The sequence below is a fragment of the Bison bison genome, unplaced genomic scaffold (genome assembly GCF_000754665.1).
Source record: "Bison bison bison isolate TAMUID 2011002044 unplaced genomic scaffold, Bison_UMD1.0 scf7180017864297, whole genome shotgun sequence".
NCBI classification, from domain to species: domain Eukaryota; kingdom Metazoa; phylum Chordata; class Mammalia; order Artiodactyla; family Bovidae; genus Bison; species Bison bison.
The window spans coordinates 5,044,975-5,058,090 of NW_011494869.1; the positions used below are offsets into that span (position 1 = coordinate 5,044,975).

At 51.6% G+C, this 13,116-nt stretch overlaps 1 protein-coding gene across 1 annotated transcript in view; it reads right to left on the reverse strand.

The window, feature by feature from the left end:
• Nucleotides 1–3,388: 3,388 nt before the first annotated feature.
• Nucleotides 3,389–13,116, reverse strand: part of WWP2 (WW domain containing E3 ubiquitin protein ligase 2) — a 149,397-nt gene continuing 139,669 nt past the window's right edge. The window contains exons 17-24 of the mRNA XM_010851108.1: nt 11,859–12,018; nt 10,523–10,656; nt 10,153–10,293; nt 9,335–9,455; nt 8,891–8,995; nt 7,636–7,732; nt 7,384–7,456; nt 3,389–6,079 (exon numbers count right to left, since the gene is read on the reverse strand). Of these exons, the coding sequence (XP_010849410.1) occupies nt 5,980–6,079; nt 7,384–7,456; nt 7,636–7,732; nt 8,891–8,995; nt 9,335–9,455; nt 10,153–10,293; nt 10,523–10,656; nt 11,859–12,018 (931 nt within the window). The 3' untranslated portion in view covers nt 3,389–5,979. The remainder of the gene's footprint in view (nt 6,080–7,383; nt 7,457–7,635; nt 7,733–8,890; nt 8,996–9,334; nt 9,456–10,152; nt 10,294–10,522; nt 10,657–11,858; nt 12,019–13,116) is intronic.

Below are 13,116 nucleotides of genomic sequence, written 5' to 3' on the forward strand. Positions count from 1 at the left end.
GAAGGGATATATGCATACATACAGCTGACTCACACTGTTGTACAGCAGAAACCAACATGACATTGTAACAATGTCCTCCAATTAAAAAAATAAACAGGAAAAAAGTCCTGACATACACGTATTATTATTTATCCTTCCTCCCTCCCGAGACTGTACTAAAACGAGAGCGAATGAATGTCAAAGATTTCCTATTTTCCCCTTGCCAACTGACCCAATTTGAGAGGCAGCAAATGAGAGGTGGACAAGGGAATTCGACACATTTCTGGAAGGAGGAAATTAGGAGTACTGACCAAGCAGCAGGAGCCCCAGCCTAGAATTCACACAGCAGGAGCTAAGCCAACAAGGGTTCTGAGCTGGGAAAGGTTCAGGCTTAAGATCGGAGTTAGTGCCACGGGGGTAAACACAGCAGCTTAGTGGAAAGTCAATATAATAGAACAGCCAAGCCCTCGTGGGGACCTCTTTGCACAGCTGCAAGCTGCCCGCAGGCAGACCTATCAAAGGAGAGGAAGTTAACTGAGACAGCAGATGAAGCTCTTCTTCTCCTTCTCCAGACTCGCTGAAACAACTGTGAAGAACGCTTTATGAAAAGTCTTAATCCACAAGGGCAGAGAGAACATCAGAGGATTCAGCAATGGGCAAGGTCGTTTAACAAAGAGTTTGGACGTGGAAGAGTGTAACTAACCAAGGAGAAATCTTAACCTCAGACACAGGGAGATGCAGACAGGAAATGAGTGAGTCCTCAGAGACTCAGTACTGAGGGGCAGCAGGAAGGCAGGAAGAAAGTTGAAAACTGGGGTATGTAAAAGTTTCTACACAGAAGAGTGGGTCCCCGCCCCCAAAGCCCTGTACAGTTTGGCTCCCTCCACTCTGCTGGCTGCAGGGACTCGAGCCAGAGGAGAAGGCCAGAGGGAACGAAAAGGTCAGTGGTCAGGACTCCGAGAATCCTGGCTCCTTCCTGCTTCTTACTCCCAGGAAGCCTATAGGCAGGCCACCTGACTCAGGTATAGTCTCCCTCTCAGGTGAGGTGCAGAGGACTCATCTCCGGAGAAACTGATCACCCCCCAGAAAACAATGACACTTAAGGCTCCATGAGAGTCCACTAGCTACCTACTGCCCTTACAGCGAAGACCTTCAGGCAAGAGACCACTCATGAGTGTCTTTCTCAGAAATGCGGAGCCAAAATTTCTCAGTAGGGAGCTGTTTTCTTCCTCCTCCTCCATCTGCACTCATTCTTTCCTGTCTGATGGTTTTGCAGCTGCCACGTCCTGTCCTGCTGGCCATCCATTCTGCAGCCTGGTCTTTGAATGGCAGTTTGGGGCCCTAGCCTAGAGTAACCTGGGTTACTGTCACAGATCCAGGCCACAACCAGTGGGATGGTTTGGCTTAAGGGGTTTTCCTCCTTGGGCCTCCATCTTTCTCAAAGCCATATCAGGTACACAACTGGTGCCCACCCCCCATTTATTCTGGAGCATACTTAGATCCTTTACTCCACAGCAGCTGAACTCTCAGCGATCACTGCCAGGCTCTAGGTGCAGCAGACCCAAACGGTTCCATCTTGCCCAACATTCTCCATTTTTGTTTTATTTATAACCCATGAACTTATTTATCTTGTTTCTGAGCCAGCCTTTTCTCTCTTTTTTATATTTTGTGTTCTCTCTCTTTTTTATGGTTGTGGAGCCAAGAAGCTGATCAAGTCATGAGTTCATGGTACCATTTTGATGGAACCCCCACATTTTGATTTCTAGTACTATTTTACACCAAAAAGAACCAGGGCTCGGTGGAGGAGTTGATTTTGTGTTTGGGCAAAAACAAAAAAGAGTTGGGATTCGATGTCACTGAGACCATCAAGGACATCTGGAGAGGTGAAAGAGAGTCAAGGTGAAGGGGCCAAAATTGTGACAAGCATCAAAAAGAAAACAATGATCACTGTCACTGGGATCGACTGAGTTGGAGCGAGGCCCTGAGTCCAGGATGATATTCAGAAGGTACAAATAACAGATAGCATGCCAAAGATAAATCACATGCACCTCTCTGAGTCAGCTGATAGGTGCTTGATTCGCAGCATGGACCACAGGAAAGTGAGTTTGTGACTGTGGAACTTGAACCAACCTCAGAATCAGAGCGTCCTGGAGAAAAAGATTCATGCGGCAGACTGCTGAGAACTGAGTAGAGGTAATAATTCTGAGCACTGACTCAATTTTCTTCCCCAAGATGAAACTGGGGCCTTGTTGCTAAGTTTAGCTCAAGACCAAGAACAGCCTGATGTTTATAAGCGTTCCCCTGAATGGAAGCACATAGATCTTTAGTGTAAGTTTTTCTAGAAGGTTGCCGTGAGCCCTGATATAGAAGGACAGTGGGGGAGCAACAGCTGAGCTTTCCAAATCCAGTGAGGTCTTACTTATGTAAAGTCTTGAGCCCCACTAAGGACTTTGGGTGACAGAGTCAGATCTGTTCTTCACTTCCAAAATAATTTTGCAGCTTTGGCTAATTTTATCAGGGACTTATTACAGTAGAGGTGGGGACCCTTCCTGACTGTCTAATTTAACTTGAAACACTTCAGAGTAAGAAAAAAAAAATGAGGATATAATAAAAGCAAAGATCAATAATTAGAAACCCTAGGGTTAAAGAGCTGGATGAAGAATACATATTTGTATTGCATTATACCATTTAGTTCCGGAGTAAACAGCATTTATATCATTATAGTAATATTAACATTTTTCCTGCTTTTCAGTTTTCTAAATAAACCTTTAGAAAAAGTAGAGCATTATGGTTACAGAATAGAACATAAATGTTTAAAAACAAACAAACAAAAAACTTTGATCATGTAAAAGTAAGAGGGAAGATGCCCAGAGTTAGGAGATGGAAACGTGAAAGGACTGGAAGAACAGACAGGGGAGTTCACAGATCCAGTTCCCAGAGTGGCGTGGCAAGGGGTCCTGTCCACCACTAAGGGTGTTAAAACAAGAACCTTTTTGAAGGGCAACTGAGTAGAATTTGCTGGGATTTTAAAGTCTATCTGGAAGGATCCAAAAGAAACCAGCAAAAATAGTTGCCTCCAGATGGTGATCAGAATGCCCGAGGAACAAAAGAAGGGGGCTTTCACTGTGAACCCTTCCTATCCTGGAATTTTAAACCTTTTTAAAATTTTTACTCAGTAGTCCAACTCTAGGACTGCTGCCTCCCAGAAAAGCAGCATCGGCCTGGCCGAGAGGCTTCACCAGCAAACTGCTGGACACAAATGCAGTGCCCATTAGGACAAAGGTGGGTGTGTTACAGAACAACCACAACATGGAGTATCACACACTACAGAATTCACTGGACCTAGGCTGACGAACACAGAAAGGTGTCCCTACTATCTCATTTAATGAGATGAGTTGCTTAACATGTGTAAGATCTCATTTTTAATATACTTTTAAATTATATGTACATATGATTTATATACATAAAATAGTCTGGAAGGACAGCAAACTGAACAGCAGCTACTTCGGGAGATAGGAAAGGGGAGAACAATTTTGACTAGGGATGTTTTAATTTGAATTTATTATGAGATGTCTGTATAACACATGAACTTTTGTCAAAACCTCCTCAAAGTACAGCATAGCCCTGTCAAGTGAGAAATGGCTTTGGTGTTGGGGTAGTGACTTCGGTTGATGAACTCCCAGGAGAAGATGCTCTGCACACCTCTGCCTTCCCCACCCCACCCCAGGAAGACGCCAGATCAGAGCAAGGCTTGATCCGAGACAAAATCATTTCCATGTCAAAAGCATCAACACTGCGCCGATGGGTCCCATCAGAACCTTTAAGTTCAAAAAAGTGGGGGGCAAGCCCCTGGCTGACCATGAGCTCAAGTCCAGGGTATCCCTCTATCATCACGGAATTCAAGAAAACAGGAAATGTTTCTCAAATGAATGGCTACCCAGGAGCTGGATCCTAAAACCTGTCCAACTTGCAGCCTCAGGCTGTCGATGCTCTGGTGTCATGGCAACTGCTCAGAGAAACCCAGGCCAAAGGTAGCTGTGAGGCAAATGAATGAGGGCTGAAGCCCGTGATCCTTGAAGACTGGGCCGCCCATCAAAAGTGTGGCTGTCTCAGTTAATGACACACAATTCTCAAAACCAGCAAGGTCATAGCATTTCCACCCCTGTGTGGACCTGGAGGGTCCGTGGGGCCCAGAGACCTTTTGCCTGGAGGACAGTGACTTTGGACACATCCACACCAACACTGCCCACAGCTGCTGATTGTTTATTGCACAAGAAACTGGCAATACCAAGGCAAGGGGGTGGGCATTACAAAACAATCTGGTGACCAACTCAGAGCTACCAAAGGGCATTCCGTACAGACACCTCAGTTATATACACGTATGTACACACACACCCACATGAACGCACTCTGCACGCCCACGAGCCTGAGGCTCCCAAACCCTGCATAGCACGGTGGCTTGCGCCCCAATCCCCAACATGGTGAGACACCGCAGGGAAGCACAGCCAACGATCCGAGGGAAGGAGGAGGTTGGGCTGCGATGAGCTGAGCCGCTCGCATCAGTACACACAACAGAGCAGACACCGGCCAGGGTGGCAAAGGGAGGACAAGGACCTGGGAGCACGAGCCTGTCCTCAGACAGCCCCGTGGGTGGCCTGACGACCTGCACGGGGACCCAGAGACAATTACCACTCCAGCCTCCCAGAGGAGTGTGTTCGCCTGGAAGATCTGAACACATGGCAGGACGCCCATGGCAGAGGTCGGCAGGAGCTCCAGCAATCAAGTCAGACTGTGCACAGCAGCTCAGGGCCCTTCTGCTGGTTTCCAAGAACGTCGTCTCTTTTGTGCAGGTAAAGCCACACTGAGGCAGAGTGAACACACTCTACAGTAGCAGGAACACACTTCATTCTCCATCCGGACGCACGGGCCGCCTGGAGGTCCAGGGTCTTAGCAGGTCAGCCCCACGCAACCCCATCACTCCATCAAGCAAAGGGAGTTCTCCTCTCTTGGAGGCAGCAAGGTTGGGGTGACACTCAGGACAATAATCCCCTTCCCCCCTTCTCTGTCAAAGGCTCGGGGACAAGGCTGCTGGGAAACTGAGCCACTGGGTCAGGCCTGCCCGAGCTCACAGAACTGTGAAGCAGGCTCCTAAGAGGAGCAGCTGTTTGGAAATTCTTGGACCAACGGTGCTGGGTGCCTCTGGGTCCCAGCCATGCCTGGCGCACCAGCTCCTTGACAGGAAGTGACAGCAGCATACCAACCACAGAACACACAGCGGCCCTACACACAAAATGCTTCAAGTTTATGTAAAAGGGAAAAGAAAATCTGAGGGGGTTTCCATCCCCCTGACATCCAAGCAGCTGGTAACAACCCTTTATCTGCTGGAGGGAACAAGCTGGCCAGCACTGAGTGGGGAGAGGGGCCGTGTTGCTCAGCCTCCATGGCTGGAGCTGGCTAGCCAGGGACAAGAGGTGACCTTGGTCCAGAGCTCCCCTCCCTCAGACCTTCATTTATATAGATCACTGGAAAAGTTCTATACAAAATAGAACCTCTTTTACTGACAAAGACCCTGGGCTTCCTCAGCCCAGAACAGCTACCCCAAATGGCCAGTCTCCCTCTCACCTAACCAGCCTATGAGGCCCAGGGCTTCAGCACAGGGCGCCCTCCCTTGCACACTCACACGAACCTAGGGTTGGTCTCAAGGGAGAAGAAGGATGAGCTTTGCAGAGAGGGTCAGCCCTCCAGACTTTGCAATGGCTGATGGGGCCAAGGGTGGCATGGGGGCTTTATTCCAGGCTGCCGCCAGTAGGGAGGAGCAAAGGGCAGGGCAGGGCCTCTTGAGGTCAGGCTCTGCTGCCACCAGCCTGATGACAGTGTGGTCCTACACAGGACTACCATCCGCAGGGGCCTCCCGGGGGCTACATGGCCAGCGGCCTCTCGGGCAGGGAGGACTCAAGACTACACATGTGCTGGGGGTTGGGGGTGGGGGGACAGCCTCGGTTACTCCTGTCCAAAGCCCTCGGTCTCCTCAACAGCGTACAGCAGCTTCTCCTTCAGCTGTTCATAGCTCTTGTATGGTGGCAGGTCCAGCCGGTTGAAACTGTCAAGAAAGGAGAGTAGGGCAGTCAGCACGGGGCACAGGTCAGAGCTCTAACAGCCACAGGGGTATTGAGAGATCCCATACTGTGACTCAACCACGATGCCAGCTGCCACACACAACAGGGTCCTCAAAGGCCCCGCGGTGCCCCTGGACCACAAAGGAATCAGAGTGGGGACAGGGCTACAGGGGAAATGGGGGACTGCGGAAGAAGACCGGGGACAGAGCTCTTTGCCGACTGAATAGGAGTGTTTCAATACAGCAAGTTCCCTACATATGAACGAGTTCTGTTCCAACAGCATGTCTGTAAGCCCCATTTGTTCTTCAGTCCAATAAAGTTAGCCTAGGTACTCAACTAACACAGGTGGCTATCCAGTTGTTGTTCTTCGGTCATTAGTGTCTGACTCTTTGCAACCCCATACACGAACTGCAGCACGCCAGCCTTCCTTGTCCTCCACTATCTCCCAGAGTTTGCTCAAATTCATACTGTAATATGTTTATAATACTTTTCATACAAATAATACACAAAAAAAACAAAACATTTTTAATCTTACAATACAGAGCTTTGAAAAAGAGAGTACAATAGCTGGAATACAGGGACTTGGCATCCAGTGAACAGGCAAGAAGAGCTACTGATTGGAGGAGGAAGACAGTAGAGCTAAAGGATCATCAGCAATAGGAGATGGCGGGCAAGCTGCACTCCTGACGTTGATGCCACAGGTTCTGGTTCCTTGCTGGACTCAACCCTGTCTACCCTCTTGAAAAAAAATGATCCAGTGATGTCTGGGTGGTAGCTCTTTTTTCCCTCATCACAGGTGACATGGTAGCACTGGATTATATTCTGAACGGCTGCTGCAACCTTCATATAGCATTCTACATTTGGGTCCTATGCCTCAAAAACTAACGGTGCCTCCTCAGCTAAAGAAAATCCCCTTGCCACTTCCTGCTCCTTGTAGAGGATGCATGCACGTGACAATGTACGCCAGAGGTGTGAGCAAACTTACATGACTAGACACACGAACTCACGTTCGCATCTTTGAAAGCTCACAAGGTGAAGGTGTGTATGTAGGGGACTTACTGTATTTCATAGCCGGTATGGCTGTCAAGGCACACAGATACTGTCACAACTCCCGAAAGACCAGAGGCCCAGGCACACCTCAGCCCCACCTGCCCAAACCTAAGCACCGCGGAACTACACACAGGTTGCCAGGATCAAGGCACTGAAGCCACCTCGGCCTCAGGGCTGCTCTTGGGGGCTCATCGGGTCTCGGGTTCCAGCCACCTCCCCCTGCAACCAGCACACTCACCAGGTGTGGCTCCTGGGCAGCCAGGTTTCCTTGCCAACCTTGTCAATGCAAAACTTCTGTGGGCCGTTGCTACCTGTATCCAAAGGAACACATATTATCTATGCCAAGTCAGCCCCTTCCTGAGGCAGGACCCTCCGACGCCACCACAGACAAGTCCCACTGACTTGCTTCCAGGAAGACATGAGGTCTTGTCCCTGCTTTGGGCTGTCCTCACTTCCACCCAACAGCACCAGCAGGGCAGGGAAAACGTACCGATGAGTTCGGTGAATCCCCCAACAGGCAGGCGGCAGGTCCCAGTGACAAACTGCAGCAGCCGGATCCTCTTCTCGTTGTCCATCTCCTTCACCACCTGGAGCCCCGCAAGCCCAGGCAGAGTCAGGGCTCACTCAGCCCAGCACTTCACCCTGACTTGTAACCCTGCAATGAGCCAGGGCCCCTCTTTGGGGCTGAGAACATGGAGCCCCAGCATGGTCTGTGGGGGTGGGTGACAGTTACTCCCTGGGAAACCCCAAAGCCGCTCTAAGAGGCTGTGTGTATACATCATTCCCACCAGTCTATGTGACAGCTCTTGGTTCCAGGCCAAAAATTCTCTTCCTCATCCAAGTTCCACTTTTTAAAAAAATATGTATTTATTTAGCTACATCGGGTCTTGGTTGCCTCATGCAGAATCTTTCGTTGTGGCACACGGACTCTCCAGTTGTGGCCAGTGAGCTTAGTTGCCCTGCAGCACGCGGGACCTTAGCTCCCATACCAGGGGTTGAACCAGCGTCCCCTGCACCATAAGGTGGGCGCTTAAGCACTGAACCACGAGGGAAGTCCCCCAAGTTCCATCTTTAAAAACATACAAAGGATGAGACTGACTGCTTTAATAGGTGTGAGATTTCTTTCTGAGGGAAATGAAATGCACTGGAATTCAACAGTGGTGATTGTGGGCACAGCACTGTCAGAAGCCATTGTAAGAGCCACTCCAAACACTTAATGTGGCAAATTTTATGGTATTTGAACTTCACCTCCACAGAAACCCTACCTCTGCTCGTTCTTTTTTATGTACGCTATACCGCACAGTGATAACAACAACAAGACCCGCACATACAAAGCAACTGACTCCTTATATGCAGGACAAGGAGCTCTTTCAGTTTCTCTGGAGCCAAGCCCACGCTTTCCGTTCCACCCAGCTGGAGACCACATGACCTACAAGAACTTTCCTCCCTGCTCATGGCCCCGTCCCCACCAGCCCGCACACCAGCCTCCAAGGCTGGCCCACTGCCAGCAACACCTCCTGTCGAATGCAGCGGCCACAACCCAGCTCCTATCATCCCAAGACTGGGTTTCTCCCCTCCTTTTGGGAGTTGGGGGAGGCGAGGAGAGTGTCAAAGACGAGGAAGGTGATGACACAACAAGCGTCCAAAAGCTTGGGGTTCAATCTGGTCTCGCTTCCTGGGGGTACTGCCCAAACACGCCTGCCCAGAGCCTCTGCGCTTACTGTGGGGACAGACCCAGGGCCCACCTGCCAGAACCACTGGATCTGCTTGCTGTTCTTGGTGTAGTGCCGGTAGATGGTGTGCTTCTGCCAGTCGCTCAGGTCTATCTCCTGCATGCCGCACAGCATCAGCTACGGAGGAGAGAGGGCTTGTCAGGCACCCAGCACCAGCCCCGTCCCCACGGCACACACAGCCCCATCTACTCCCTGGCAGGAGGAAGCACCCCACACGTCTCTGTCAGCAGTTTTAACAGTATGGGTAGCCCAAGTCTTGCATGACAACCCCTTGCAAACAAGAGCCCAGGTAAGGGGAGGTACAAGACCCAAATTAACCGTATGTGCCTGCTGATGCCATCCTGGGAGAGCATGGGGTTTTACTGGTGAGTTGCTATGGGTGCTCGGTGAGGCTATCAAAGGGCAGGACAGCCCCAGGGGCCGGGGGTTCAGGGTCCCCACAAACTCAGCTCTCACCTCCAGCTCTTTCTCGTCAAAGTAGCGCAACCACTCCAGGGGGGCCACCTCATTGAAGCCATCCAGGAAGGCTTTGGTCTGCTCTTCCACGCCCCGGGTGAAACGCCAGTCGGTCAGCAGCCTGAAACCAAGACTGACCATCGGGGGAGCCCGAGACCCACTCCTCTGGGGCAGCTCAGGGTCTGCTGGGAGGTGGCCACTGCTGGCAGCAAGGAGGCAGCCGAGAGCCGAGCTGGGCAGGCGGGACACCCGGGCAACTTCGGCCCCAGAGCACAGCCCTTAAAACCTCACAGTAACCCACAGACATCTGAATCTTCAACATCTCCTCCTCTGCTCCTCCCGTCACCGCTGACTGAAGCTCAGATGAACGGGGGTTAAAAGCCTGGCCCAAGGGACCTGAAGTGAACGGGCATGTTCATGTACAATCCCACAGGTGACAGTGGCTTTAAGCAGGCAGAGCACACGTGCCCTTTCAGTTAGGAGAACAAAGGAGTCGTCGAACTTTTATGCCTCTTCAAAGAAATTCTGTCCTGCGGTCATGAATCTATGACTTGGGAACAAGGAGCACCCAGGGGCTGAACAGAGGGCCTTGGGCTCTGGCTACCTGGCTCTGGCCAGCACATCACTGCCACGGCAGCCATCTAAGGTCAGTGCAAAATGGAAGGTTCTTCCCATCCCTGGAGACCCACGGGCCACACGAGGGGGCCTAGCTGAAGACAGTGCCCCGGGATAAGAGCGTGAGGCTCTTTCTCTGCGGCCGGCTGTGTCTCTGCCCCCACCTCCCGGGCCCCGCCGGCTCCCTAGAGCTTTCGACTCACATGATGTACTCTTCCTTGTTCTCCTCTGTCACTCGGATGCTCTCGCCCCCTTCCTTCAGCTCATGGGTCGTCACCTTGCCCAGGATCTCCATATCCTGGATGAAGTACAGCTCTAGGCCACACTCCTCCAGGTTGTTCTCTCTGAGGGCACAAGAGACCAAGAGGGAAGCTGTCTGTCTTAGAAGGGTCTTCCCTCAGCCCTGCCCCGTCACTCACTCTCAGTGCCCGTGGGACACAAGGACTCCCAGGTGGCCTAGAGCCCAGAACAGCGTCCCAGGACAGGGGGACCTAGAAGCTGGGCATCTCCACCCGCCTACTACCCACCCAGACACCCCTCCTCTCCCAGCACCGGGCAACAGAGGGGACCCACTTGATCCAGACAATGGAATTGTAGAATTCAGGGTCAATGGATTCCAGGTCTTTCAGGGTCGGTCTCTTGTTTAGCATCCGCTTGTAGAAAGGGAGTGTGAAGCCTGTATCAATGAACTTTCCATGGTACAGAGCCTGGGGACAGAAGAGGCATAGCAGAGAGGTCTGGTTTTCCTCAGATGCCCCATATCAGAGCCCAGCTACTGCTCCCTGCGGTCCTGAGCATCTGGCTCTCCCAGGGGTCTGAAGGCTAGGTCTGTAGCCCTCTTGGTCCCACCTGCAGACCACAAGGACCCACCTCTGGCCCTCTGCGTGCCCACCAGCCCCTCACTCTAGCAGAGGTCTGCCTCCACGCACACAGAGGAGATTCGCTCAGCACAGCCCCAGGTGGCGGCCCTGACTCACTGCTGCTCAGAGCTGGGCAGCAGAGGCAGCCAAAAATAATGCAGACGCCCCTGCTGCTGCTGGCGGGCCAGCAGTGAGTAATAGTCTAGGGTTTTACTGGTCTGTCCTGTCAGCCACAGGGCCAGGCGGGTCTCTAGACCTGGGAAGAATGTGCCCACTTCCTGAGCCCAAGCACCTTGGCCAAGAACCTCCAGACAAAGGCAAGGGACATACTTAGTCATGGGCTCCTGGGTCCTCCTGAGAGCGGAGCAGGGCTGACGCTCACTCAGGAAGTGAGAGGAAGAAGCAAAGGCAAATTAGTAGTGAAAGCTCTCCAACGACCAAACGTGGCAGAGGGACTGGGCCTTCCATGGGCTCCCCTTTCTCCATCCTGGGTCTCGGTGCTCACGAGGTACTCAACCGGATGCATACAAGGTGACGCCCTTTCCAAATTTACACTGTGCTCCTGTTTCTACATAAATACAAACGCCCAACTCCCCATCCCTGCTCTTCCCTCCTCCTGCCAGATGACTCCAACATCTTGCACCAATCGATCAACTAGGGCCCTGTTCTCAGCTAGTGTAGATTCCCCATCCCCTTCCAGAAGGCCCAAGTCTCAGTCAGACACTCCCAGACACCGCCACCCAGCTCACGGCAACACCCAGAGACGGCCCGTCATCCCCCACCCTTGACAGCACATGCACTGAGTGTTAAGTGAAGACTTTGATCCGGGGACCCTGGGCTTTCTCTTGACAAGTCCTACACAAATGAACGTGAAAACCTCTTCAGTGCTCTGGACTATTTCCAGAACTCTCACTAGCTTTCTGCATCTTTAGTGAGTTCTGTAAAGATGAGGGCAGAGCTCAGAGAGTGGGCACCCAGCCTTCAGAGCTGCTGGTGGTCTACAGGTCTGTGACTGCACTCCCTGGAGGTCTGATAACAGCGAATCTTACCATGGCGATGAATCGGCCGATAAAGCGGAAGTAGGTGAGGTGGTCGGGGTTGATGGAGGAGGCAGGGTTGATCTGCAGGCAGTAGTTGTTCTTCCCGGCGTATTCAAATAAACAGTACATGGGGTTGAGCACCTCGTGGGACAAGAGGAAAAACCACTCTCTATGAGAGAAGAGAGAGGAAAACAGGACTAATGGATCACACCCTGCTCACCTGCTCTGCAGGCACGAGTCTCTTCTGCCGTCAAACAGTACATAGTCTGGAGACATGCATCCTGGAGAGGCAGCCCCACTGCGATCAGCCCTGGGCTAACCTCTGTGAACAGGGCAGGGTCAGACCTAGGATGAATCAGAACAACTGCACTGGACAACAATGCTCAGGCAAACCCGTGTGTGTGAGTGTTGGCTCCAGGTGCTGTATTCTGGGGCTTTCCTTCTGATATCCAGAGCATCTAATGGCAAAGGGGCTCCTTGCATTCTGGGTTGCCATGCACAGTTGTGTAGACTGTGCACTGCACGAGGACATGACGTTAAAATACCACAGATGTGTACATTTGTCACAACAAATTTCCTGCAAACAGCATCAAGCTGCATTTTTTTCCTAATAAAACCAGTATATTGTGACCATTTTCAACACAGAAGTGTCTTGAGAAAGGACATTTTTTTCTAAATCTTGCAAAAGGGCTCTACGACCAGCAGTCACCCTGCTTCCACCCTACCTAAGCAGTCTAATATAAATACACAGTAATGTGTTCCTAATCCTTGATGCAGGACAATTCTGTTCATCAGGTTGTGTCTACACCTCGCTCCCACCACCCCACCATCCCTTCACCCCAGACCCACCACCATACCCTTCCCTGTATGTCCACAAATTCATCTGAACCAACGCCCACACCTTAGCATCTCTTTGCACCCTAGGTACAAGCCTCAAGCCAGAATTCAGAGTCCTTTGAGGCTTGAGCTACACAAGCAGGGGGACGTCCCAAGGCGGGCCAGTCCCTGGCTGCTGGGCTGTTTGTGGCCAGGCAGACGAGGAATCTCTTCGATGCAGAGGGTGCCCCGGTATCCTGTCCGTGGTTCTACCCTGTGGTAGAACAGCATGACGTAACCTACCATAGGGTAAAACCACTGGCAGGACACAGAGAGACAGACACACACGGGGCGGGAGCCACACCACCAAGGAGAGCCTAGAGAGGAGGTCACCACGGTCACCATGGAAGAAAAAGAGCAATCGATCCACGGGGGCCAACACAGAGGGCAA